Source organism: Aspergillus melleus, assembly GCF_016097325.1.
Source record: "Aspergillus melleus strain CBS 546.65 chromosome Unknown contig2, whole genome shotgun sequence".
Taxonomy (NCBI): domain Eukaryota; kingdom Fungi; phylum Ascomycota; class Eurotiomycetes; order Eurotiales; family Aspergillaceae; genus Aspergillus; species Aspergillus melleus.
In genome coordinates this window covers 95,402-119,773 of record NW_025763371.1, presented here as the reverse complement: position 1 = coordinate 119,773, position 24,372 = coordinate 95,402, and the positions used below count along the sequence as shown (strand labels likewise).

The following is a 24,372-nucleotide window of genomic DNA, read 5'->3' as shown; positions in this document are numbered from 1 at the left end:
CTGTTATTCAAAAAGCTTCCAAGCAAAATTTAAGGCTTCTTACGTTCGCGGATATCGAGTCTGGCTTTTCTGCAGTCGCGGGATCGCGTGTAGGGCATGTAGAATGGCAGGCAGATTCCGGCAGTTAGAGACGCTCGGATGACCAGTTTGGTCAACATTTGTAAATGGTTTTAGTTTATAAAGTCAATAGTGCTATGAATGTTCCACTTGCTCGTCAGATACTTCTAAGACGGAAGAAAACACCTGTCGTGGAATTTTTTAAACTAGCCGAGATGAGGATATATATCCCCTAGGAAGCTGTGCTGTAGTTACATTTGCCACCTTCCAAACACCCAAGCTGGAGAACACCAATCAATGACATAGGATATATAAGCCCGGTAAATGCTCTTAATGCAATTCCCGTAAGCAGAGATCCGCGAATTGATGCTGACACCTCTCGCCGAAGGGCACTAGTGAACGGTGTGCGCCGATTGGACCCGAAAGCGGGGGGCTGATCCTCCCAAAGCCAGAGCCGAGGTCAGCAGGACTGTTTGGACAAGGGAAGTGCACGACTCGCAAGCTGCCATGATCTGGCGGAGTAGAGGGTTCCAGATAGCAGTCACTGCCTAGCCGGGACCAGGACTCAGGAGGCTGATCCCCCGCGTTTCCGACCCCGCATTCTCCACCAGTCCTATAGCCGGGATTGACAATCTAGCGCCTCCTATTGCTCCCATTGCACCTCTCTCCTAAGACATGTGGACACTCTCGGCCGTCACTGACACCTGGAATGCATGCATGAGAATGTCGGGGCAGCGTTGAGAAAAGCCAAAAGATCATTATGTGCCGGGCCCTGTTGAGCCGCCGTCAAGGACGGTGAATCGGACACCGTGCCTCGGGATGGATCGACCCCCGGCCGCTAAACGGCCTCGTCTGTCGATGGCCTGTAATATCTGCCGGCAGCGAAAAGTGAAATGCGACGCAGAGTATCCTAAATGTCGGAATTGTCGACAACGGAACCAGATTTGCGTGACGACTGACCCTCAACGACCAGGAGTGACAGGGGTGCGAGAATGGCTGGAGTTACCGGAGAAGGGGGCAGTTTTTACTGGAAGGAGAGAGGATGATAGGGTGATCGGGAGGGAGGATCTGGTCCCTGAGAGTCAGCAGCAACAACCGTCACCGAACGATGCTTTGACTGCCACCGAGGAGACGGACGGCGTCTCGCCTGTACATCAGCCGTTTATTACTTCCGTCAACGTGGAACATGAGACGAATCGCATGAAGATCATGGGAGGCAGTAGCTCGCAGTGTCTTGCCAAGTCTCTGGATGTGTTCTTCAAAGCAGCAAGCCTGAAACCGGTGTCGGGTTCCTTTCGACATGGAATGCGACACGCAGAAGAACTGGAACTGTCGTTGAAATTATCGCTGCCGACACTACCGAATCGAGAGATGCGTGACCGATATATGGATATTTACGTGTCTCGAATCCACCCACTTTATCCAATCTTCAACCCTAAAACTATCCGAGCCGGTATTGAACAGCTCGCCGAACTGTCGGACTACGCGGAGCTCCCTCGGGATAATATTCCAGTCTTAGCATCCGCCTACCTTGTGATGAGTTTCGGGGCCGACGAAGCAGCACAATGTATCACAGAGGAAGGCGAAAAGTACTGCCGCGCTGCTGCCGGTGTGCTTTCTCATGTCATAGTCACGCCCTACTTTCCTGCTGTCCAAGCGTTACTGCTTTTCACTATCGTTTACCGAGGGCGCAACCAAGAAGGTCTTGCCTGGCAGACCCTTGGGATTGCAATCCGCATTGCGTATACTCTGGGGATCTACCGTCATACACCAAATCTGCAATCTGAAGACCAGAGCCTGTATAGGCAGGTTTGGACAGTCTGCTGTTGTCTCGACAAAATGATGGAGATCGAGTCGGGACGTCCAGCAGTTGTCATCCGGGAACATGTCACCCCGGTTAAATCCCTTTCTTCCGAGTCATCGTTGCTTTACTGGCATCTTGGGCTCGCAGAGTTTCAAAGCAACATTAGCCAGCACATTTATAACTATCGCGCCGGATCCCGAAGCGTTCGCCAGATCCTTGTGGACACGGCCCGACTCGACCAGTCGCTTCTCTCTTGGGCCAACCAAATCCCCCCTGAACTGCGACCGGGTAACGATCTCTTCTGCCCGGATTCAGATTTCCACATGCTCGCCTTTTTGTCCATTCAGTATCAGGAGACTCTGATTGCTCTACACCGCGCGGCATTGATTGCGCCATCCGCGAGCTTCAATGAGGAAATTGCACGGCACTGTGCGGACGAGCCTTCACAGTTTCGGCTGCGCAATGGGGAATCAATCTGTGTCAATAGCGCCCGAGCTATTGCAAAAGTTAGCATCGAACTCTCAGAAAGGGACGCCGATTCGAGGCTTATCCCGGCGGGTCCTTCGCTGCTGGCCTGTATCGTTCTGGCGATCTACCTGATGAAACACCCAGAATCAAAACTCCAGGCCATGGACTTACAGGTTTGTGCTCAGTCACTCCAACTAAGTAGGACGCCCGCTAAAAGACGTAGCTGTTGAAAGCCTGTTTGGAGTACTCCAGTACACGACTTGCTAGTTGCAACGGCAACGTTCAATTTCTGGAAGGTCCGTCGCACCCATGCTTGCTTTATGGTTGATGCTGGATAACTCACGTCAGTAACAGGTTTAGCAGTAATTTACGATCAGACCGCAGCTCACCTTGAAGCCCGTGCACGATCAGAAGAAAGAAACTCTCTTACCTCGCCGAGGAGATTTCCAAGAGCACAGATATCTACCAAAACACACAAACGCGACAGCAGCAACAACGAACATTCTCTTCTCACACCATCGACCTACGAGGATAATCCACCCGCCCCATGGAGAAAAGATATGGATTCCCATCCTGGTATCTCCCATCCATCTGTGAACTCAACACTTCATTCACGACAGCATGAACCCTCCCGAACTACGTCTTATATGCCTCCTGCAGACCCCGAAACTGGGAGACGGTACCCTCGGGAGACTCAAGAGCAGGATAGTGCACAAGAGGCCGGTTCATTTATGGACCAATTTGCGGCGTTGGGCGACTGTCCCAACCCCGTCGATGGAGGCATCTTCCCGTTCGAGGGTTATAATGTGGAGGATTTGTGGAATTGGATGTTGTATTTTGATAGTCCGACGGGATTAGATGGAGCTTGAGCGACCGAAGCGACCGGATGGATAGTTGAAACAATGTACTATTTGTCTTTCTCCGTGCTTTTATTGAGTGCAAAGTATGATACGATGGCCATTATGCTTCGCTATGCAATGTAATCTGTGTCCTTGCGAGGCATTTGCTATCGGTTGCAGCGGTTAGAAGGGGTCGTTCTGTTTCAATGTGTTACTGCGACAAAATTCTAAGGGCTGCGTGAAATGACGGCTTGACCAACCAGTATTTAAAGGAAGTTCTACTAACAGTCACAATAAAGCCAAAGAAAAAAGTACCAAATTTACTAACATATAACCAGAAGGAAGGTTACAGACTCAAGTCCAAAGGTGATTAACCATCAAAAAACAGGAGCCAAACTATGTAAACTTCTGAAACAGCGGCATCCCCCAATCACTTCAACCACTAAGCTTCCTGCTTGATATACGGAATGCCAGTCAGTTTGAACGTCCTCTCATTCAGCACTGGATCCTGGACTGGACCATCTCGGCTTTTCGGACATGGCTTTCCATCTCTCATCGCGACATTCGTGGGCGCAACATGCACCGCGTTCGGCCAATGGGTCGTTCCCAGACGCTCTATACTCGAGTTAGCACTTATCCGACCGAGTACTTGAGAACAAAGGGATGGGAGTGGGAGGAACAAACTATCAAAAGCCCCCTTCTTCCTCAACAGATCCTCCTGGGTCGCCTCTCGAACAGGTGTGTAGCACGTGTAAACAGCCAGCCGGTCTTGCTTCCCACTCGGAGGCACGTTATAATGCGGGGTGCGGCTGTCCCAGACGATCAGGTCTCCGGGCTCCACGCAGACCTTTTCCCATTTCAGACCGTGGTCTTTGAGCCATTTCATGCCGTTCTCGGTGAATCCGAACCACTCCGGGGTCCACGCTGGGATCTTTGGCTCGTCGGCCATTTCGCGGTGGAATTGTTCGGAGATCTTGTGTCCGCCTTTGCATACAATGAGTCCGCCGTCGTTGGGTCCACAGGGATTGAGGTTCACGAGGCCTTGGAGGCCTATTTTATTGCACTTTAGTACTACGGTTGACGAGAGTCGGGTGGAAATGGATACGTACAACGGAATCCGGGCTTGGTTGGGTCCTGATCCTGATGGGGCCAAGGTTTGCTGTGTTGCTGTCTTAGTTGTGTTTCACATCGGTCAGTGAAAGCAGGCGCTTACTTCTCTTGGAGGTCCTCTCGACTGCAGAAACGTCATGTTAGCCCCAAGTCACCCACAGGGACAAATAGCACAGTGAATGACTCACTTGGCAAATCCGACATTCACAACATCAAAAGACACAATCAAGTCTTCGTCATCGTACACCTTCGCAAATGTGTCCACGACCCCTGGCTCACCACGAATGTCCCAGACCCACTGCTCATGCGTGACGCCATAGCTTAAGATCATGCCCTTCTCGTTGAGAACGGGAAGCTTAGCGCGTCGGACGGTTGATGGGTCGTTTCGATCGTAGCCAAGCTCACTGTATGCACCAATTAGCTGTCATCGCAAAGGAAATTTGAGACGGTGTAGGAGAGATGAGAATTACAATCCCTCAAGGTATCCGAAAAACGCATCGGAGTACTTGTCGGCTCGGTCCCGCGGCACAGCGCCTTTGATCACGGCGTATCCATCGCGGTTGAGGTCGTCGCGAAAATCGCCATAGTTAGTGGGCTCACCATCCAGGGCCATGCGACCCTTGGGTGACATCACGGTAATGGGCTGGGTGGTGGTGGTTGTGGTGGACATTGTGAGTCTGATGCTATGATGAATTCGAGCTCTCGGAGGAATGACTGGTATTGGACCTGGGTCAGGCTCGATCGATACAGCCTTTTCTATCTTGATGTCTGTTTAGGAGTAGAACATGTCACCCCAAAAGAGCCTTCGGGGACACAACTGCCCCGAACAGAAAATTAGACGGTACCCAGGGATTTTCGGAGGATCTTCTTCGGTGGACTCACAGCTGCCGTGATTCTCGGGGCTCACCGAGACCCGCCCGCATGCTCCGAGTTGTATCATCTGCCATGGCCCGACCCCCACATGAGAACATCCAATTATGAAGGAAATCCAGCTATTCATCCTAAGGAAAATGGATCATAGCTGGGTTATTCGGTCGCACGGGTATTATCCACGTCCACTTCCCGAAGTCCCGCGGCGGGGGCCGAGGACGATCACAATTCATATAGATATTATCGCATCCTAATGCCATAGACACCACCAAGTAAAAACAGTGACAATATGGACCCCTTTAGAATCATCATCGTAGGCGGCGGAATCGCCGGCCTAGCAGCCGTACGTCCTTTCACTCCCCTTCTATGACATTATCCTAAGATATTCACTCACCAGGCAATTGCTCTCCGCGCCGAAGATCGAGAAATTACCATTCTCGAGCAATCCCCCATTAACAAAGAAATCGGCGCCACGATCTCCCTCCAACCCAATGCTTCGAAGATAGTCGAGCAACAATGGGGTCTCTCCACCCTGCTCCGTGCCCATGGATCTATGGTCGACGAGGCGTTCGAGATCTACAACACGGATGGGGAAATGCAAATCCACATTTCGCTGTCGACGAGCGAGAAATACGGCGCCGAGAGGATGATGTATCATCGCGCGGATTTGCACTCTGTGCTCAGGCATAGAGCCACGGCGGCAGAGTACCCCGGGCGGCCGGTCACCGTGAGGGTTTCGTCGAGAGTGGTGGGATGTGACTGCCAGGACGGGCGGGTGGAGCTGGAAAACGGGGAAGTGATGCAGGCTGATTTAATTATCGGAGCTGACGGAATCAAGAGCTCCCTTCGAAAGGCCGTGCTTGGGGAGGACGTCGAGGCGAAGAGGACAGGGCTATCCGCATATCGAATGATGGTTCCGACGGAGGAGCTACAGAAAACCGACTTCGCCGATGTGATAGATCCTTGCAGGGCGTGCACGACCATGGTGATGGGAATGGATCGTCGGTTGATTATGGGTCCGGCGAGAAATGGCTCCATCTATGGCGTCGTGGCCCTTGTCCCGGACGAAAGTATGCAGGAATCTTCGAGTAACACGAGTTGGACCACGGCTGGAGACCGGACTAAAATGCTGGATACGTTTTCCGGTTTCCCGGAGTGGGCGCAAAGGCCGCTGCAGCTTGCCGGTGAGGTCGGACTATGGCAGCTGCGTGATTTGGATCCCTTGCCTACTTGGTATCGAGGAAGAGCGTTACTCATTGGCGATGCGGCACATGCGATGTTGCCGACTCAAGGCCAGGGCGCCAGCCAAGCGATTGAGGATGCGGAAGCAGTCGGTGCTTTCTTCGCCGGATTTGAAGGGAAGAACGACCCGAAGTCGGTTGATGAGATTGAAGGGCTCAATAGAGCCGTCTATGAATGTCGGTATAAACGGGCAACCACCATCCAGGCTTATAGTCGACAAGCCGCAAAGCCAGCGACTGAGCCAGGAGATGCAAGAGTGAAGATGAGTCCGGCGGAGTTCATGGACTACAATTGCTCGTATGGAGGAGCGATGGACTGGTCTCAGAGGCAGAAGGCAGAGGTAGTCGCATAGTATTGTTTCAAGTCATAATTACAATCCTGAAACAATTGGACACCTATCAACGGTAGGATGTACGATGCGAAAGTCTCGTCGCCAAATGGCCTATGTACAATCTCGCTCCTAAAAGATCGAGCAACCTAATATCGGTCATCTCATCTAAACCACGTTCGGAGATATTCAACCGCCCCGATAGCTCGACGTAAAAGCCCAAAGCATTGATTTGTTTGGTAGTCCATCAAGCCAAGAGATACCAAAATCGCGAGAATGTGAGTAGCGCGCGCACCGAGCTTTTGCCATAAGCCTCGGCTACTTGCTCTCCTCTCATCTTCCAGTGTCCATTCTCGTTTGAAACCCAGGCCGTTCTTCACCTGCAGCCATTTCAACTTGTCCATCGAATATGGCGGCAGCGCGAAAGTAGAAAGCTTGGACATCAATGGTCTCGGTCGGGCGATCGTGCGCATATGGGAGAAGGCCTTGAATCCCCATTCTCCATGGTAGTATCCGTGGCCCGATTCACCGACGCCACCAAAGGGAGCTCCAGGAACTGCAGCATGTAAGGCTACTTTGTTGATGGTGACACCGCCGGATTGGGTGGATGAAAGGACTGTTCGTGGTTAGAGCCGCTTGAATCGGGAATAATCCATAACCTACTGTGCTCAATCTCCTGCTCGTCATGACTGAAGATATAAAGCCCAAGTGGCGCGGGAAGACTGTCGAGAGAATCAGCATTTTTCTAATATCGTTCGATGTTTGCTTACTTGTTTATTGAGTCAATGGCATCTTGGGTAGTCGACGTGATGACGGGGCAGATTGACCCAAAGAGCTCCTCGGAAAGAAGCGTGTCTAAAGGGATCAGCGGTTGATGATAGGAGGATGATTATGTCGAAGCGTACCTGTCATGTTGACATTCGTGACAAGGGAGAGAGGTATTTGGCGCTTCTCGGTATCCAAGACTGCATCAGTTTGCACCGAGCCCTCCGTCTTTTCCAACAGACCCTTCAGCCGATCGTAATTCTTTTGGTTCACAATCCTGGTCATACCCTCCTCTCCCTCGGCGAAGTATTTGTTGAAGTAAAAAGTCAGTCGCTCGATAAGTTGCTTCTCCACGTCCGGATGGACGAACACATGGTTAACCGAGAGACAGATCTGCCCGGAATTAAGAAACTTGACCCAAGCGATATCCTGCGCGGCTGCCTCAATATCGGCCGACTTGGTGACGATAGCCGGACACTGTCCTCCCAATTCCAGCGTTGTCGGCGTGAGGTTTTTCGCCGCAGCGGCAGCCACGTATCTGGCTACATTAACTGATCCGGTGAAGAAGATGTGGTCGAATTTCCGCGCCATGAGACGCCCAGTTTCAGCTGCTCCTCCGGTCACTATCTGAATAGCGCTGGGATCCATGTACTTCGGAATCAGCTCGACCAACAGGTTCTGGGTAGCGACGGTAATCTCCGACGGCTTTAGCATCACCGCGCAGCCGGCTGTGATGGCGGCAGTCAAGGGCTGAAGGATCAGCGACGTGGGATAATTCCAGGGCCCGATAATTAGTGCAACGCCAAGGGGCTCATAACGAATGGTCGGACGCAGCAGTGACTTCATGACCAGCCCGGAGTCCGGTACCTGGTCTGCGGTCCATTTGTCGATGTTCTGGACATGGTCGAGAATGTCTTTTTTGATCCCTCGCAACTCACTGAAAACGGACTCGAAAGTGTGTCGGTGAAGGTCTTGGTGCAGGGCATCGAGGATCCGCTGCTCATTCTCCTCGACAAGCCACCACAATTGTTTCAGCTGCCATTTGCGCCAGGCAATCTCCCGAGTGCGACCCGATCGGAAGGTGTCGCGGAGGGTTTGATAGGCAGTCTCCACCTGGGAGTCTGGAGTATAGTCTGTGGACATCGCTGGAAACGACGTTGTGGGCGTAGCCATCCAGCGCTCTGAATTCCACTGTCTCAAAGTTCTGGAAACCAGGGAGGGAGATTGGGGTATGAAGATTCACTGTGTCAAAATGTGCGGAGATTAAAGATTTAGTAGAAGGAAGGCCCGGCCGAAGATGCCTCGGGAACACATCCCCGCTTCAATCATCGTTTCACTTCCACGGCTGTGCACTGCGAACGGACAACGGAGTAGGCAACAGTGATCAATCATTAGTGACGATGGTGGACGAAGTGGGTCGCATAGCTGCTGGTAACCGCACGGCACCGAGCCTTCATTGAGTCAGGTTTCACTAGCGCTCGGCGAATTTCTGGATTTGCTTGTGAAGTCATTTCGGCTGCGCGGTGCTTGTCGGCGGTAGCAAATTCTGTAGACCAGTATCCCTGCCCTGATTCCTGTAAAAATGGGTCCTAGGCAGGGGTTCTTAACTTCTTTGTTCGCCCTTGCGATCAATCCAACGCCAAGAAGCGTCTAGCCAGCAAACGTGGCGAGAAAGGGGGATGGAGGCAGGGCACGATTTGCCTCATATCCAGCCGCACGTTGGCCATCAGGGTGATTTGAGTGTCTTCTTTTGCTAGAGGAAGCGATACGCGAGGTTGGATATGCATTTCTCCCAATTGGGCGCTCTACTCAGTGGCAATGTCTGCCACATAGTACCTTGCAGAGCACAATCACTTCGCTGTAAAGTTGTTCAGCATTATTAATTCAAATTAAATAGCAGGTGCTATTGTCGTATATCTGGATTATTAGTTGGTTGACTCATTAGCACGTTACCTCGATTCACACACTGAAGGTTCGACCCCTTCGGGCGCTTTGGCCCATAACTAAGATATATTGTTCAAGGCCGTGAGACCAAGCCACGAAGTTCAGGGATCATCCTGTTATACTAGGTACCAAACTGCTTGGAGCAGTCTAAGAATCCATTGGAAGCTGCAAACGAGCAAGCCAGAACAGTTGGCATAAGAGACTACATATCGCGTGCAACCTGTGTAACTTGACATTGCTAAAAGCTCTCTCATTGACCGTTTAAGCTATGTTAATAATTATAAACCAACCTGATTAATCGGTTGTGTCTTATAGCCCAAGACGCACGATTTATTTCAAGTGTTGCAAATACGAACTGAAAGTAATTACAGACCCATAACTTGTACTCAACATCCTATCACGGGTGTATTTCGGCGTTGTTGTCCCTGGTGCTCAAATCTTGCAAGGGAAACGCTGGATCAGGAGCACCCCGGATGTGCTGCGGTGCAATTACATTGTTCTCGTTTCCATAATTCGTTTTGGTCACATATCTTGAAGCTACAACAACCAACGATGTGAACCCGACAAAGTAGCAGGCGAATTGGAAAATGATCTGATGAACGTAACTGACACCAAAACCGTCGATCGAGAACGAAGTCATCATGCCCAGTGCGTTCACTCCTCTAAATAAACCCGAGTATCGAGCGAGCCTGGAGGCAGGTTAATATACCTCAGGGGTACATCATGTTGGGGAGGGACTTGCTTCAACGGTTCGTTAGTGAATGAACTGATCAGGTATTGCGTTGTCATTTGAAAGGCACTGGAGTGACACTGTTAGACTAGGAGGTGCTGCATGAAAGGAGATGCTGCTTACCCGTATACGGCGCCATAGAGAATATAGATAGCAAATGCTCCTGCGAATGCGGAGTCATTCCAGTCCGTCAAACTTCCCCTATCCTTCCGATCGATCCTATGCTGTACTAGCCAAGCAGTTTGGCCGCAGCAAACTGCAAGCGTGAAAACTGCTACGATAAAGATGGCAGCCAGCGACCTATGCTTGCGACTTGCCAGACACCTGCCGTCGAGGATCCAAGTAATCCCAAGAGTCGCTGGTATTTGAATAAAGTTAAACAGGATACTGTTCAATGATCGCGTGCGTAGATCAAAATAGTGGGCATTTAAAGAGCTCTGTTGCGCCAGGGAGATCTCGCCGCTAAACATAGCCGGCAGAAGCAATATAAACCTCCATTCTTTCACTATTTCTCTGGTACCGCGTAGTTCATCCGTGGCGGAGGAATTGAACAAGTTGGCGATTCCGAGTCCGTCACTGCGGCGAATGTCGGAAGGCCGGACAAGCAGTAGTAAACTTAGGACGATGGAAAATACCTGCAAGCCGATCAACACGCCATAAACACTGATTGGAGCTCCGGCAATTTCCTCCCTGCTGTCGAAATTGATGCCCAGTGCGATGATCGCAGCGATCGTCGACCCGCCAACGCAGCATATCCATTGAATAGCCACGTAGGAGGCCTTCCGCTTTTCTTCCGCATACGAGTATGCAATGGCACCTGCCGATGCCCAGAGCAGTCCGGCACAAACCCCCTCGAGCACACCACCCGCGTATGCCAGTCCTGGTCTACCGCTTGTGTCGAAATAACATAGCCCAGCTGTTTGCTTGGTATAAGCGAGTTGAGTTGTGCGAGGGCAGCTTTCTAGATCACATACCGGTGTAAGCGATGTATCCGATTGCGCTCGAAGCTATGGTGAGCTTTGGGCCGAGGAGATTCATGACGATGCCACCGAGCCAGCCCGTGCAGGCGAAGACGCCATACAATATCGCATTAACATTGGCGGCTAGGGTTTCAGAGCTTGGTCTCCCACCGCCGGCCCCGAGGCCAGTCAGGGCTAGATAGATGCCTGGTAAAAGAAACAGGACGGACCTGCTTCGGTAGTGAACAGCTGCCTACCGACAGTAGTCGCGGAGATTCACTTACCCAACAACAAGATTTTGAGATAACGGGCGAGTCCGCCAAGCAGTCGTCTTTTCAAACCACTGTCTGGCTTGGAGCGGTAGATCCAGAGCCATGGATGTGAAATGTCAAGGTTCAAGTACCGCCAAAGACATGAAAATCTAAATATGCAGCAGAGAGAAAATCACGGTTACGAAACTTACGTACAACTCATATTTTGCCCAGCTAGTAAACTCAGGAAGGAGAGATGCACGAAAACCCAAGAGTACAGGGCGTGCCTTCCTCCCCGCCCATATTCTACGGTGATAGATCAATGAAGCAACCGGGTTCCATTTAGTCTTAGCAGTCTTTATCATTGCCCGACATCGCAGAAAATCCTCCCCATATGTTATTCCGTAAGGCTGAAGCGATGTTATGTATCGATTTGCACCACTTTAAGAACTTCGTTTGAGCCTCTTGTTTCTTTACAATATTGATAGAGACATACCAATTTCGGATCCGGGCCGAGTTCCGACAGTCGCACGATAACTCGAAGTTCGTTTCCATCAAGGGCAGGAAATGTCTCGCGCGAAGTTGGGCTGTAATCCAGAATGTTCTTTCGCAGATGGTTCTGGTATATTGGGATTTCAACCCCTTCTTTTGACAGGGGCAGTTGGAGAACAAGGAACGTAGACTCCCCCGAGGCTTCGGCTCCATCCCGAGCGCCGGGAGATGTCTCCGAAAGGGCGTATTCGACATGCAGGACAATTCCTCGACTGAAGACAGTGCCGCTTTATCGGTTATCTTGACTAGTCTCGTTGCACAGGCCCTATCCCCTCATGATTAACTAAGGGTTATCAACTTATCATGTGCTACGCATTTTGCTCGTGCGGGGTCGATCGACGGTCCTAGCGATCGTCCATTCATGGTCGATTCTCGATTCTCTCTTCTCTCTCCTTCGTCTTCTTCTCTGTCTCACGGATCTGGAGATACCTTCATCATGCCTGCGCACCCCTACAACAAACCCTGGCTTAATCGAGCCCAGTCCCCAGACCTCACACTTGTCAATGTCAATATCGTCGACGTCCAAGCCGGTCGCGTCATCCCCAGCAGCAGCGTTCGGGTCCGCGATGGGGTTATCGCGGGAATCGGACCAGCAGAGAAGATTTCCAGTCCTGAGTCCACCAAAGTTGACTTGAAACATCGATATCTATGTCCCGGATTGATTGACTGCCATGTCCACTTGACGGCGACGCCTGGTAGCCCTTTGCTCAAGGACATCTTTGCTGCCAGTCCGAACGCGATCGCGTATCGCACCGCGTATGTCGCCCGGGAGATGCTGCTGCGCGGGTTCACGACCGTGCGTGATACCGGCGGGGCCGATGCTGCTTTGAGAGACGCGATAGCCGAAGGTCTAGTCACCGGTCCTCGGTTGTTTATTGCTGGCAAGGCTCTCTCGCAGACCGGTGGACACGGCGACTTTAGGGGCCCGTATCAGGGAGACGAGGCGAAGTGCTGTGGAGGTCACTCGCCGGCACTGGCTAGGGTCTGTGATGGCGTTCCTGAGTGTTTGGCAGCTGTCAGAGATGAGCTGCGGCAGGGAGCCAATTTCATCAAGATCATGGTTGGCGGTGGAGTGGCGACCCCGACTGATGCGCTCGACATGCTGCAGTTCACGGCCGAGGAGATTCAAGCCATTACCACCACTGCAGCATACTCCAACACCTACGTCACGGCGCATGCCTATACCACAAAGGCGATACGTCATGCGGTGGACAATGGAGTCCGCGGCATCGAGCATGGCAACTTCATCGACCCGGAGACAGCCAAGTACTGCCAGGAAAAGGGCGTCGTGTTCACACCCACCCTGGTGACGTATAAGGGCATGTCTGAGCCTCCATTCGATAACTTTCTCGATGAGTTCAGCCAGGCTAAAAACCGTGAGGTGCTGGCTAGTGGACTGAAAGCCTTGAAAACTCTTAGCTCCGCCGGCATAACCATCTGTTATGGGTCGGATCTTCTGGCGGGCATGCACCCACTACAAAATCAAGAGTTTAGCATCCTCTCAGGGGCGTTGAATGCGCAGGATATTCTGCGTTCGGCGACCGTGAACGCGGCGAAGTATATTGGGATGGAAGGAAAATTGGGCGTTATTGGTGAGGGAGCGATTGCAGATTTTCTGGTCCTGGAGAACAATCCGCTTGATGATATCACAGTCTTGGATAAGGTCGACACATCGCTCATCGCAATCGTCAAGGACGGGCGGATTGTGACCAGCAAGCTGAATGGCTTGGCTGTTGATGCTTTGTATGATACTCATCGTATCCAGTCCCCGGTGTAGGATAAGCCGGAGAGTTGCTCTTTTTAGCAGTAGAGTTAACTTTACTTGACTCGATTTTCTTTTTGAAGGGTGTTCACCTCTATGGAACTAACTCGCCATGATTCAACACTGTAGTCATTGCCTGTATCCAGTGACATCACAGATCAAGCTTTAAATAAACCTTATTTAAGCTCAAAATAAGGTCCATTCATAGAAGGAGATGAAATAGTTCTCAGTCGGCACCTCTTTCTCCAAAATCCCGAGGAGGTGGGATAAGCTTCTCAATCCCTGTTTATGCGTGCTGATCGAATCTTGCGCATAAAATGCGTCACTCTGCGACATGAAACTCAGAGTGATGTGTCAATCTACTTCCCCACGTATTACGATAAATTAAAGTTACGTCGTCTTGCATGAGGTTCGTGTGATGAATTGCGCAAAATCCAAAAACTACATAAACCCTTGCTACGATCTACTCATGATCAGCAAGCGCCATTCTCCAAACTGCGCTATATCTTCAATAAACGCATTGTTGTCTCTGAATTAACCATAATGCAGCAGATTAGTCTGTCTGAGGCCTTGCAGCCATCACTTTCTGCTTCCCAGGAATGCACCGTTCCCCTTTCCCCTGACATCTGCTTCGGAGCAGGTGAGTGGATCCCCAAACTCATTCTCTCAGAAGGAGCCACTCGGTTAACCGGTCCAGTGGCGATGGGCGGTTACATGCCTGCCCTTGCAGCAAAATATGCCGTATACTACGCATCGCAGCATCCTCGCTTGAAGTCTCAGGCGAGTCTCCGGACGATGAACGCCCAATTCTATCGACCACTGCTGCCGGCTCGAGGACCAGCTCGGATGGTGCTCCGGGAGATCAGCGTCGGAAAGGCATGGTCTACTCTACGTGTAGAGGTGTTCCAGCCTGCAAAGTGTCAGGAGATGGCTGTCTCTGCTGATATGCTGTATGTAATTCTGGGTGTATACTAGCCCAGACCTCGATCAATAACGACGTGTCAGTCTTTCCGATCAATCGATCTCATCCCTGACCCGACCTACCAACTGGACTCTCCATCCACCACCTCGTTCCGTCGACCTCGCCAAACTGGAAACATACTCTGACCCGGGCTGGATATGCTATCATACCGCATTCAAGCCGACCGGGTTCAAACGTGCTCATTCGTACGTGAAACATTTTATTCCGGTCGACTGGCGCCCTGCTACCCCGTTCATCGAGCAATGGATCACCCCGGGCTGGAATTGTACGCCTTCTGGTTCAGCTACAGAGGACCGGCACGATGGCAAAGCTGGCAAAGACACGTGTCCACGTTGGACGACTGATATGATACCCTTGATCATGGATGCAAGTCTTCCTCCAGAATGTAATTTTCTATCACAGAAAGATGATCAACAGGAGCATATTGCCAGTATGGCCTCCTTTCTACGCTATGCCACGGCTCAGAAGTCAGCAAGAGAGCGAGGTGACCCTAATTGGAGAGATCTACCCAACGATGGCTCCGGGAGATTTGATGGATCTATGCTCAACGTGACTTTGGCTATCTCAACTGACATCAGGCAAGAGTTGCCGGAGGAAGGTGTCCGGTGGCTGTACTTAAGGGATGAGGTCAAGAGTATTCGGAACGGGGGAATAAATGTGGAAACGCTGCTTTTTAATCAAGGGATGGAGCTCGTGGCAGTGAGTCACCAGATCGGGCAGTTTGTGTCTTCTGAGAAGAAGCGAATCAAGGAGGAGAGTAGGCTGTAGCAATCCCTGCACAGTAATTCATTGAAATGTGAATGGTTCAGGGAGTACCAGTAATTACATAGCATCATTGACGGTCACGACACCCTCAAACATAAGATAAGACATTAAGACTTTTTTATATAACACCTCCTTGGATACCCCGGATATCTTGCCGTTGACCAGCAACACCGCTCCTACAGAATCCGTCCCTTCACCTGGTTAATCTTCTTCACATTGACATCCTTCCACATTATCACCGATCCAAGAGTGAAGATATACAAACACGTCGCCGCGATCAGCATCAGCCTCTGCGTCTCGCTGTAGCTGCGATTGATCGCGTTACGCGCGTCACTTCCAATGGGGTATGCCGCTTGCACATTCAAATCGCCGTAAATGCTGGCGAAGTTGTCCAGCTCGCTCACAGGAAGGTACTTCATTAGTTTCTCGGGGAAGATGCCCATCCACATGGCACCTGCGATCGTAGAACCGACGGCACTTCCTATAGAGATCACGGCACCCTCGATGGCCAGGACGGCGGGAATGTCTTGTTGGGTAGAGACAGCCATCACGGTCATTTGTTCGCAGATAACGAGCGTGCCGCCACCGAAGGCGATGAATATCTGGCACATAACGATGTAGCCGATGTTGGTGTCTGCTTCACGGAACTTGATCATGAGGCCGACGCCGAGAATGGTGATGGGCACGCCGAAGTACAGCGCCGTCCACTTCAGGCGTCCGTTGTATCGGATCAGGACACCCATTACAAGACTCCAGAAGCACGAGCCCACGGTGTAGATGTTGGTTATGTAGGTGGCATGGGTAACAGATTGGTTCATGACCACGATCAGCAGAGAATAGAAGTAGTTGTCCCACATGTACCAGGCCGTGTAGATAGAGGCGGCCATGGTGTAGGTAAAGAAGACGGTGGGGTTCTTCATCAGCTTCCAAGGAATGAAGGTGACTGGGGCCCAGAAGCGCTCGTACAGGGCGAATGCGATAATGAGAAGTCCGCCGATAGTCACGAAACAAATGATCAACGGCGAGCGCCATCCCTCGGCCTGCTTGGTATAGAGGTTAAATGAGAGGAGGAAGAGCGCGATACCAGTCACGAGGAGACAGAGGCCCAGCGCGTCGAATTCTTTGAGGTAGTACACGACTGACGCCCACCAGGTACGGTTGCTGTTGCGCTTGGGGACCAGCCCCGCCTTGATGGCTTTGCGTTGATTATAGTAGAAGAGGAAGAATAGAGGCGAGCAAACAACAGGCAGGATAATCGCCCACATGCCAAAGCCCCAGCGGAATCCCATCGTTTTCAGCACACTCTCGGCAGCGGGTCCATATGCCCAAGTAGTAGCAATGTAAGGCGATGCGACGAAGGCGAACCAGAAGGCTCGGTTACGCAGAGCAGAGGTGTCGGCGATGAAGATATCCATGGTGAAGTTCATGCCGCTGGTACCAATCGAGTGGAAGACCTGCGCAGCGCAATATGTTTCAACGTTGTTGCAGCCAGCCATCATGATCAATCCGACAGTAAGGGAGCCGAGCATAACTGCGAAACCCTGCGGTCGGCCCCAGATATCCATGAGTTTGGCGTAAGGCAATTTCATGAGACCGCCCATGAGACTAGAGAGAATCTGCGTGGTGGCGGTCAAGGAATGCTGCTTAAAGGAGCTTGTGACATATGGCGTGAGGGTCATGATGATACTCGAAGCGAAGGCCATCACAAAGTGAATGATCCAGATCCTTTCGCGGGTATTGTTAGCCGCATGTAGTTGGTGTTTAATATCGGAAATCACTCACAGGGCGTAGGCCAAAACAATATGTTGCATTGACCAAACTTGAGTCATGGCCTGTGCCGCCTGCACACCATGCTGAAAGTTCGGATTTACCAGCTCACTCTCACTATCCGACCCGACCGCAGGGGCCGATACCTGGGCTTCCTTGCTGTCGGGCACTGGCACGGCTTCATTGTCGTGTCGTACTTCCTTCTCGGTCACAGGGACCTCGTCCGGCTTGAGAGGAAGTCTGAATTTCATCTTGACGGCCCACACACGGACAATACTTTCTGGAATTCGGACTGGTCTGACTCTGAGAATCCACGGGATGATCCATTCCTAAATACTGCCATGCTTACCCACCGTGTGGGAAAATCCGGACGGGAATCCGAGTCACATTCCAAGCCCTCGCTTGCGCTAGTGCCAAGAGATAGCAGGGAAACCAGGGGCCATTTTAGGCACACCAACAGAACGCTAGATGACCGGTGCACTCTAGGGGCAAAATACGGAGTATGGCAGTTGCAATCTCCCCTGTCAAAGAGGCTAATTCCCTGGATTGGTGGGTCGCAGGGACAAACTTCCCTTATCTGATGATCAGATAATTTGATTGAGTTCGGCCCACTTGCGGATTCCGGTTAACCTGGCGTCGGTAGCGCGCGACTCGAGGCATTTTAGAGGGTCTTGGGGGTTGCCGCTGGTCGGAGACTTTACATAACGGGCAAGGCTGTGCGATGCAAGTGATTGGGATGCAGTTTGGCCTGGACAAAAAAAGTACGAAAAGGAAAGAAAAAACAATTCTCCGCCGGTCAGACCATCGATTACTCCATAGGTCGAGCTCTCAACCCTCCAAGTCTAAGAAATACAGAATGCTGCCACTCAGTGCCGCCGCGATTACGCTGCCATGATCTTCGTCCGGATACTCCCGTAATTCAACTGATCGCAATCGACCAGCACACACCAGTCGATCATACATTTCCTTACAATTGTCATTCATGCGGCGTTCCATTTTGCCTAGGACTTGCCGTTCAAAGCTCTCGTCGGATTCGGCTTTGTTACGAACAGGAAATTGCTCCCTTGACCCGTAACACAGGCGAAGGGCAGGCCGAGAAACCGGACCCGGGTCTAGAAGGAAGCGCGATTCCTCGGCGAGAACAAATCGGTCATTCCACCAAATCGAGGGACTGGCCGCTAGATAGGTGTCGAAGCTAGCCGGGTGTGTAAACAAGGAGTGGAGCACGAAGAGGCCGCCGTACGAGTGTCCGAACAGCGCTGTTCGCGCGAGCTCAAGGCGTGGAAATACCGACCCCAGTAGAAACGGCTGCACGACCGTGGTGATTAAATGCAGAAATTTATCTGCGCCACCATAATCATGCGGCTGAGGCTGACCATCGGGACCGTTTGGCGGCGTGAACTTCTCGCAGGGAGGCGTCAGGTCATACCCTCTTCGCGCATCCCAGAGACTAGCGGTGTCTGCCAGCGGATATCCGATACCTACGACAATGGTGCCGGGCTTCTGCGGTTGCAGGGCCTGTCGCTGTCGCACGACTTCTGTGGCGGTGAGGAACATGGCGTTACCGTCCACCACATAGCTAAGGCGACATCATTATTCTACCATGATCGAGTTTCATGCAGGATGGAACTTACAGCACATTGGCGCGAGTACATGGATCGGTCGGCCAGTCGAGCGGCCAGGAGACTTGGACTAGATGGGAGTCACTGGCCGCCCCTTCCGCAACACGCCACGAGGATATATTCCGCACGGAAAACTCGTCAGAACGAGTGAAAGACCAACCCCCAGCGGGTTTCGGCGACTCTGTCGGCAAATGCTCGGCCATAGCTAAAAATCGACCAGGACTTAGGAAACACAATAACCAAAAGCAGCCCTATGGTCCCATGTGAAAGGGAAAACAAGGACAGTCAAATACAACGACCGCTGCTGCGCCAAGACTCGTACAACCATTTTGCCCGAGAATTCGCTTAATAGCACCGAGACAGGAAAAGAGCTTGGAGCAGGGAGAACCAATTGAGCTCTGGAGGATGGGGATGAGAGGTCCGAAAGCGGAGCACTCCACGACGTGGGCAGCAGCGAGCAAGACTAAAGGTGTAACTCGTTCACTAGAAGGCGGTCAACTTCCGGGCTTGGCGGCTTGGCACGCGTTATCTGATTCGATCCCGTTAGCCCGCGATCGATCGATTAGATTAGATACTGCGCAGGACTTGTGCATGGAATCGAATACCACGCAATGCATCCACTTCCGCAATACGAGGTCCCGGCTTTACGGAAGGAAATGCTTGTTTAAAGTCACTGATTTCCCATTACGGTTTTAAACCACGTAGTTGCGTTGATTCTCTATTTGCAATTGCTCTGTTGTTGCCAGTAAGGCTGACCATGGCGAACGGTATGGATAAAGGGACCGTGGTAGGGGTGTCGGTTGACCAACCTCACGAAGTTACTCCGAACATCTCCAATAGGGATGCTCTTCATCAAGTTCCCTCCCCGACTAAGGATTCCGAGCGAGCATCCGACCCCGGGAGCCTGCAGGCTGGTGTTCAACGAGCAGATATATTGCGCAACACCTGGAGCAAGCAAGGTTTGATCACAGCTTTTGTGGGGTACGAATCCGGCTCACGAAACAGAAGACCAAGTATACTGATCACGCACTTGACTTTACACAGACTCTTCCTAGCAACCCTTGCCATCAACTTTGGTGACTACGCCACCCAGGTCTACGTTCCCTATACCACCAGTGCCTTCAAACAGCACTCAGCCATGAGTGCTGCTCGTGTGGTTATGAACATCACGCGAATCTCGGCCTACCCTATTATTGCCAAGCTTGGTGACGTATGATATTTGATACTATGTGCCGAGCTATCGTTGACATGGCGCAGGTATTCGGTCGAGCCGAGATGTTTATTCTTTCGATCTTTGCCTCTGTCCTGGGATATGTGATCTATGCGGCTTGTCAGGATATTCCGCAGTATATTGTACTAAACACCAAACAACTAACATAACAAGGCTAATGGAAACTTAGGCAGCAGGAATATTTGAGGCCATCGGTTCGACGGGCTACGCCCTCACGCAACAGGTTTTCGTGGCCGACGTGACGAACCTGATTAACCGTGGTATCTGGTCGACACTGCCAGATTCACTAACAACGGTTCCCACATTATACCTTGGCACCATCGTGGCCCAGCGCATTTTGGATCACTCAACTTGGCGCTGGGGCTGGGGAATGTGGGCGATCATTCTGCCAGTGTGTTCGGTGCCATTGATTGCTACCATACTGATTTATCAGAATCGAGCTTCGAAGCAAGTTCCTAAAGCTTCGAGAGTCAATTCCACGTCCCATCAACCACTATGTAAAAAATCAATTAATCTGCTCTGGGTTCAGCTAGATCTTCCGGGAGGATTTCTCCTAGTCGCCGGTCTTTCTCTCCTCCTCATCCCATTATCACTGACAGGCGCAAACAACAGCAACGCCTGGCATAAAGGATCCTTCATTGCCATGGTTGTACTTGGCGTTGTTCTTCTCATTGCCTTTCTTGTATGGGACGCATGGTTTGCCAAAAAGCCCTTCGTCCCGTACCGAATGATCAATAATCGTACCGTGGCAGCTGCATGTGTTCTTGGTGCATTGGATTTCTTCCATTACTCTGTGTTCTCGGTTTTCTTTACCAGCTACCTGCAGGTAGCAGGACATTTCAGTGCTGGTCATGCAACCAGAATCGAGTACGGCCCTCTGAGCAGCTCATCTTCCAAATCCGGATGCTAATGGGACAATAGCAACTCTCTGCGAGTCGCCTTCCAAGTCTCCGGTATATTCGTGGCGTTCTTCATGAAATATACCAAACGCTCACAGATATGGGTCTTTACCGGTGTCCCGCTCTGCGTACTTGGTATGGGCGTCCTGCTATACCTTGTCGACATGGGAAACGGAAGAACAGGCAATGAGGCAGCGTTTGTGACGGCAAAAGCACTGATCGGTATCGGCCGAGGATTCTACCAGACTGCTTCACAGGTCTCTGTGCAAGCGGTCGTAACTCGGCAGGAGGTGTCTGTCGTTACAGCCGTGTTTTTTGCTTCGATGAGTGTAGGCGGAGCTGTTGGAACTAGGTTCGTGGTTTATCTCTCCCTCCGTCAATCTGTTGTATGCGCTTACTGAGCTTTGGCAATTATAGCGTGGCCGGTGCAATATGGCGCAGTACTCTTCCGTCGAAACTTCAAGAGTATCTACCCGACGATGCCAAGTCGCAAGCAAAAGCTATTTTCGGGTCCATTAAGGTCGCCCAGAAGTACGCAATTGGGAGCCCCATTCGAAAAGCTGTCGACCGCAGCTACCGTGAATCGCAGAGGTTGCTGGGCATTGCTGGACTGGCTGCTTTAGTGCCGATGTTGATTGTGATGTTCTTTTTGAGGAATGTGAAACTGGATGAGAGGTTGGGGGCCAAGGAGGGGGAGGATGAGGGTCAGACGCAAGGGGGGGAAAGGGACGGATTATGATCAGCAACGGAAGTGGTCCACTCCGACCAGTTTCCTGGTTCATGTCTATGATAACGAAAGGGGGTATGTCCAGATGGTAGATCCGACCGTATAATGGATATAGTTATCAGTGGAGCAAGTAGCTATTCTCTTTATCTGGACTCATTTGTAGGCGATACTAACTATAGATTTTTACTAAGACCTGACATACCTAACTTATGTTGATATTCATTGTGGTTTAAATTTCTAACTGAGATATACTATCATTCGTCAATTGCTCTTCAATTTGCAGGGTGTCAGGAAGAATAACTTTTAATTATGGAGAAAGATTTTCCAGGCATTAAATGGAACCGAAAGCTTTGATCGAGCCTTCAGTCATCTCAATTTCGTATATGATAACTAGAAAATTCCTTCATCAATTTGAAGCGTATCAGTATTCTCGGTTGAAAACATGAATGATAGATCCGCAAGTCCTTCTATGCCAAGGCTTCGGAAGGCTTCACGGTTTTCGAGTGTCTGAAGAGCCCATGGGTCGTCAGTGCTATCGTAGACATCATGCTGGCCACGACGAATTGAGTCCCTAGGTACGTAGTTGTCAAGATCAGTGTCTATTGCGATTTCTTGGGAAGACACCGCTCCATCCTCGGAGACAGATAAGATAGCATGCGAGCCTAGTTCGGTGCCCGAGATATCTCCTGGCGCTGGACAAAGCCGTTCACATGACGGCAGGGCTTCATTGGCAGGTACTGCTGACCGGTTTCCTTCCTCAATCGGCTTCATGGCTTCATTCTGAAGCTCTGTAAGAACCACGACATATCTTTGTGCATATGTCATGTCAGTAGAGCATGCTGCTAGATCGCTCAGACCTTGCTGCGCGAGGTCCAGGTGCCTTTTCCAGATGTGAGACGCTTTTGAGCGGCTCTGTACAGCATACACATAGAGTGCAACGAGCGCAGAGAACACGTAGTAGTGAGTAAACTGCACATATGTTAGCGCTTTTCTCGCAGTACACAATGAGACTTTACGTGCCCAGTATGCGGAATACATCTCCTGTTTTAGGATAAGCTCCCTAAGTTTCGTGACAATTGCGGTCGCTGCATCTAAGCATCTCCCAGTACTATACTGCAGACTCATTCGGCTTGCATTTTCATGGTTAATATTAGACGTAGAAGGCTTTGTCAGTAGAGCCTGTCGATGAAGTAGGATGATGGCATGCGAATAGGCCAGTTGTAGGACCGTGTGTTGTCGGCGAAAGATTGGCATCATAAGTTCAGTCTTCGTTATTTCAAGAAAATCGCCTAAGTCATCATGCCATTGCTTCAGCTGGTTGTCATACAACTGCGTCACCTCTTCCTGCCTTGGATACGACGGGCGCTTGAGGCCGTAAAGGTCGCGCAAGATGCCGCTGACTATTCTCAAGAGTCTTCCGAACATAAGCGGAGTCCATGATATTGGGGTCACACTCTCACCTGGCATGGTATATTGATGCCTTTGTAATGCTCTGTCCATCCCCTTGGCTTGGCAATATTTTCATTGGCGTTATTTGCCAATCATCAACGCACAACGGCAGCTCCTGCGTGGAATAGACTTTAGTTCTCCAAGCTAACTTAGACCATTCTGCGAGAAAGCCAAAAAAAATATAAAGAAAAGCAAAAGTACGCACCTGATCAATATCTTCCTCATGGAAGCTTCGTGGTCGACCAAGGCCGACGCTGAGATAGCTGTCGAGGATGTATGCACTCCAGAAAACTCGTTTGCTACACTCATGTTCAATACGGTCTGTCTCAACGGTTGTGTCGCGCCTTTTCCGGCGATGTAGTCCGATGGCTAGAATAAGGTTTGCAACAGTCCCGAACAAACTCCAGGCACTATTCACTCTAGATTGCGATAAGAGGTGAAAACATTGGACAAGTCGTGCTTGGATACTTGTGAGACGTATCCCTCCAGATTCTAGCAGCAAATGATGCTCAGAAGCAGCGAAGAATGCGGTACTAGTACTGTGTCAGCGCTTACCTTGCTACTCCAAACCGTACCGACCTGTTAACTGTGTCATCCGAACTCGAGCCTTGACTAGGACTATACTGTTTAGATACAGCGAATACCGCCAGTATTATAGCACGTTTCTCGTGGGCACCAGGTGGAAGAGGCTCAGGACTTCTGACGCTGTTATATAACTCTGCACACCACCTCTCCACTGTTTGCTGGTGTAGATAACGATGTGTTGGGGAGCCAAAGTCAAAATATCGACGGATCAAAGCCTCTGCTTCTATTTGGTTCGGTAGGATCAAGAAGTAAGGGTCATACGGGGGCACAGGGGCATCTGCAAAATTGAAAATGGAGGTCTGTTGAGTCGATGAGACAGAGTGACTGGTCTCGTGGAGTTTCTTCAGGGCACGGGATAGGAACGAGACACCCGAGGCAGGTCCAACATAGTGACCTTCCTGATCGATGTGCGATGGCTCAGGGGAATTTTTAGACGAGAGTTCGGTATCCCGGATATATGAATGAATCTCTTTTTCGGGCAAAGTGGATTTGGAACGGCTTCCAGTGCCAGCGAAATCGTCGTGCATCCCGCTTGAGGGTGAAAATCTATTGGGCTGATCTTCCTGATCTCTGCTACCCTGCCGATTGTTGTACCTCAATCCGTTTTCTTCTCCTATCGAAGACAAGCTAACCTCCTGCTGCCGTGTCACGGCTTCTAAATTGA

At 50.9% G+C, this 24,372-nt stretch overlaps 12 protein-coding genes across 12 annotated transcripts; 6 read left to right on the top strand and 6 right to left on the bottom strand.

Annotated features, from left to right (window-relative positions):
• Positions 1 to 876: 876 nt before the first annotated feature.
• On the top strand, positions 877 to 3,213 carry LDX57_002873 (uncharacterized protein; the record flags this gene model as incomplete). Its single annotated transcript, XM_046084519.1, has 3 exons — positions 877 to 2,502; positions 2,553 to 2,625; positions 2,684 to 3,213. The coding sequence occupies 3 exons, from the start codon at positions 877 to 879 to the stop codon at positions 3,196 to 3,198; spliced, it is 2,214 nt and encodes a 737-aa protein (XP_045940482.1). The 3' UTR covers positions 3,199 to 3,213.
• A 397-nt stretch (positions 3,214 to 3,610) lies between these two features.
• On the bottom strand, positions 3,611 to 4,948 carry LDX57_002872 (uncharacterized protein; the record flags this gene model as incomplete). The annotated part of the gene is made up of 6 exons (XM_046084518.1): positions 3,611 to 3,783; positions 3,853 to 4,218; positions 4,278 to 4,327; positions 4,382 to 4,402; positions 4,467 to 4,682; positions 4,749 to 4,948. 6 exons carry the CDS (start codon positions 4,946 to 4,948, stop codon positions 3,611 to 3,613), a joined length of 1,026 nt encoding a protein of 341 aa, XP_045940481.1.
• Positions 4,949 to 5,437: 489 nt separating this feature from the next.
• LDX57_002871 (uncharacterized protein) lies at positions 5,438 to 6,742 on the top strand (the record flags this gene model as incomplete). The annotated part of the gene is made up of 2 exons (XM_046084517.1): positions 5,438 to 5,491; positions 5,546 to 6,742. The coding sequence occupies 2 exons, from the start codon at positions 5,438 to 5,440 to the stop codon at positions 6,740 to 6,742; spliced, it is 1,251 nt and encodes a 416-aa protein (XP_045940480.1).
• A 140-nt stretch (positions 6,743 to 6,882) lies between these two features.
• LDX57_002870 (aldehyde dehydrogenase family protein) lies at positions 6,883 to 8,656 on the bottom strand (the record flags this gene model as incomplete). Its single annotated transcript, XM_046084516.1, has 4 exons — positions 6,883 to 7,334; positions 7,382 to 7,440; positions 7,489 to 7,573; positions 7,624 to 8,656. The coding sequence occupies 4 exons, from the start codon at positions 8,654 to 8,656 to the stop codon at positions 6,883 to 6,885; spliced, it is 1,629 nt and encodes a 542-aa protein (XP_045940479.1).
• A 1,425-nt stretch (positions 8,657 to 10,081) lies between these two features.
• On the bottom strand, positions 10,082 to 11,492 carry LDX57_002869 (uncharacterized protein; the record flags this gene model as incomplete). The annotated part of the gene is made up of 4 exons (XM_046084515.1): positions 10,082 to 10,226; positions 10,281 to 11,073; positions 11,132 to 11,346; positions 11,401 to 11,492. 4 exons carry the CDS (start codon positions 11,490 to 11,492, stop codon positions 10,082 to 10,084), a joined length of 1,245 nt encoding a protein of 414 aa, XP_045940478.1.
• An 842-nt stretch (positions 11,493 to 12,334) lies between these two features.
• On the top strand, positions 12,335 to 13,696 carry LDX57_002868 (uncharacterized protein; the record flags this gene model as incomplete). Its single annotated transcript, XM_046084514.1, has 1 exon — positions 12,335 to 13,696. Exon 1 carries the CDS (start codon positions 12,356 to 12,358, stop codon positions 13,694 to 13,696), a length of 1,341 nt encoding a protein of 446 aa, XP_045940477.1. The 5' UTR covers positions 12,335 to 12,355.
• A 528-nt stretch (positions 13,697 to 14,224) lies between these two features.
• On the top strand, positions 14,225 to 15,431 carry LDX57_002867 (uncharacterized protein; the record flags this gene model as incomplete). The annotated part of the gene is made up of 3 exons (XM_046084513.1): positions 14,225 to 14,321; positions 14,379 to 14,631; positions 14,687 to 15,431. The coding sequence occupies 3 exons, from the start codon at positions 14,225 to 14,227 to the stop codon at positions 15,429 to 15,431; spliced, it is 1,095 nt and encodes a 364-aa protein (XP_045940476.1).
• A 173-nt stretch (positions 15,432 to 15,604) lies between these two features.
• LDX57_002866 (uncharacterized protein) lies at positions 15,605 to 17,446 on the bottom strand (the record flags this gene model as incomplete). Its single annotated transcript, XM_046084512.1, has 2 exons — positions 15,605 to 17,153; positions 17,211 to 17,446. The coding sequence occupies 2 exons, from the start codon at positions 17,444 to 17,446 to the stop codon at positions 15,605 to 15,607; spliced, it is 1,785 nt and encodes a 594-aa protein (XP_045940475.1).
• Positions 17,447 to 18,023: 577 nt separating this feature from the next.
• Positions 18,024 to 19,028, bottom strand: LDX57_002865 (alpha/beta hydrolase; the record flags this gene model as incomplete). The annotated part of the gene is made up of 2 exons (XM_046084511.1): positions 18,830 to 19,028; positions 18,024 to 18,774 (listed from the first exon to the last, which is right to left on the bottom strand). Exons 1-2 carry the CDS (start codon positions 19,018 to 19,020, stop codon positions 18,024 to 18,026), a joined length of 942 nt encoding a protein of 313 aa, XP_045940474.1. The 5' UTR covers positions 19,021 to 19,028.
• Positions 19,029 to 19,574: 546 nt separating this feature from the next.
• On the top strand, positions 19,575 to 20,033 carry LDX57_002864 (uncharacterized protein; the record flags this gene model as incomplete). Its single annotated transcript, XM_046084510.1, has 1 exon — positions 19,575 to 20,033. One exon carries the CDS (start codon positions 19,575 to 19,577, stop codon positions 20,031 to 20,033), a length of 459 nt encoding a protein of 152 aa, XP_045940473.1.
• A 32-nt stretch (positions 20,034 to 20,065) lies between these two features.
• Positions 20,066 to 21,686, top strand: LDX57_002863 (uncharacterized protein; the record flags this gene model as incomplete). The annotated part of the gene is made up of 5 exons (XM_046084509.1): positions 20,066 to 20,170; positions 20,218 to 20,420; positions 20,661 to 20,915; positions 20,970 to 21,299; positions 21,365 to 21,686. 5 exons carry the CDS (start codon positions 20,066 to 20,068, stop codon positions 21,684 to 21,686), a joined length of 1,215 nt encoding a protein of 404 aa, XP_045940472.1.
• Positions 21,687 to 22,064: 378 nt separating this feature from the next.
• Positions 22,065 to 23,141, bottom strand: LDX57_002862 (fungal specific transcription factor domain-containing protein; the record flags this gene model as incomplete). Its single annotated transcript, XM_046084508.1, has 2 exons — positions 22,065 to 23,074; positions 23,135 to 23,141. The coding sequence occupies 2 exons, from the start codon at positions 23,139 to 23,141 to the stop codon at positions 22,065 to 22,067; spliced, it is 1,017 nt and encodes a 338-aa protein (XP_045940471.1).
• Positions 23,142 to 24,372: the final 1,231 nt, after the last annotated feature.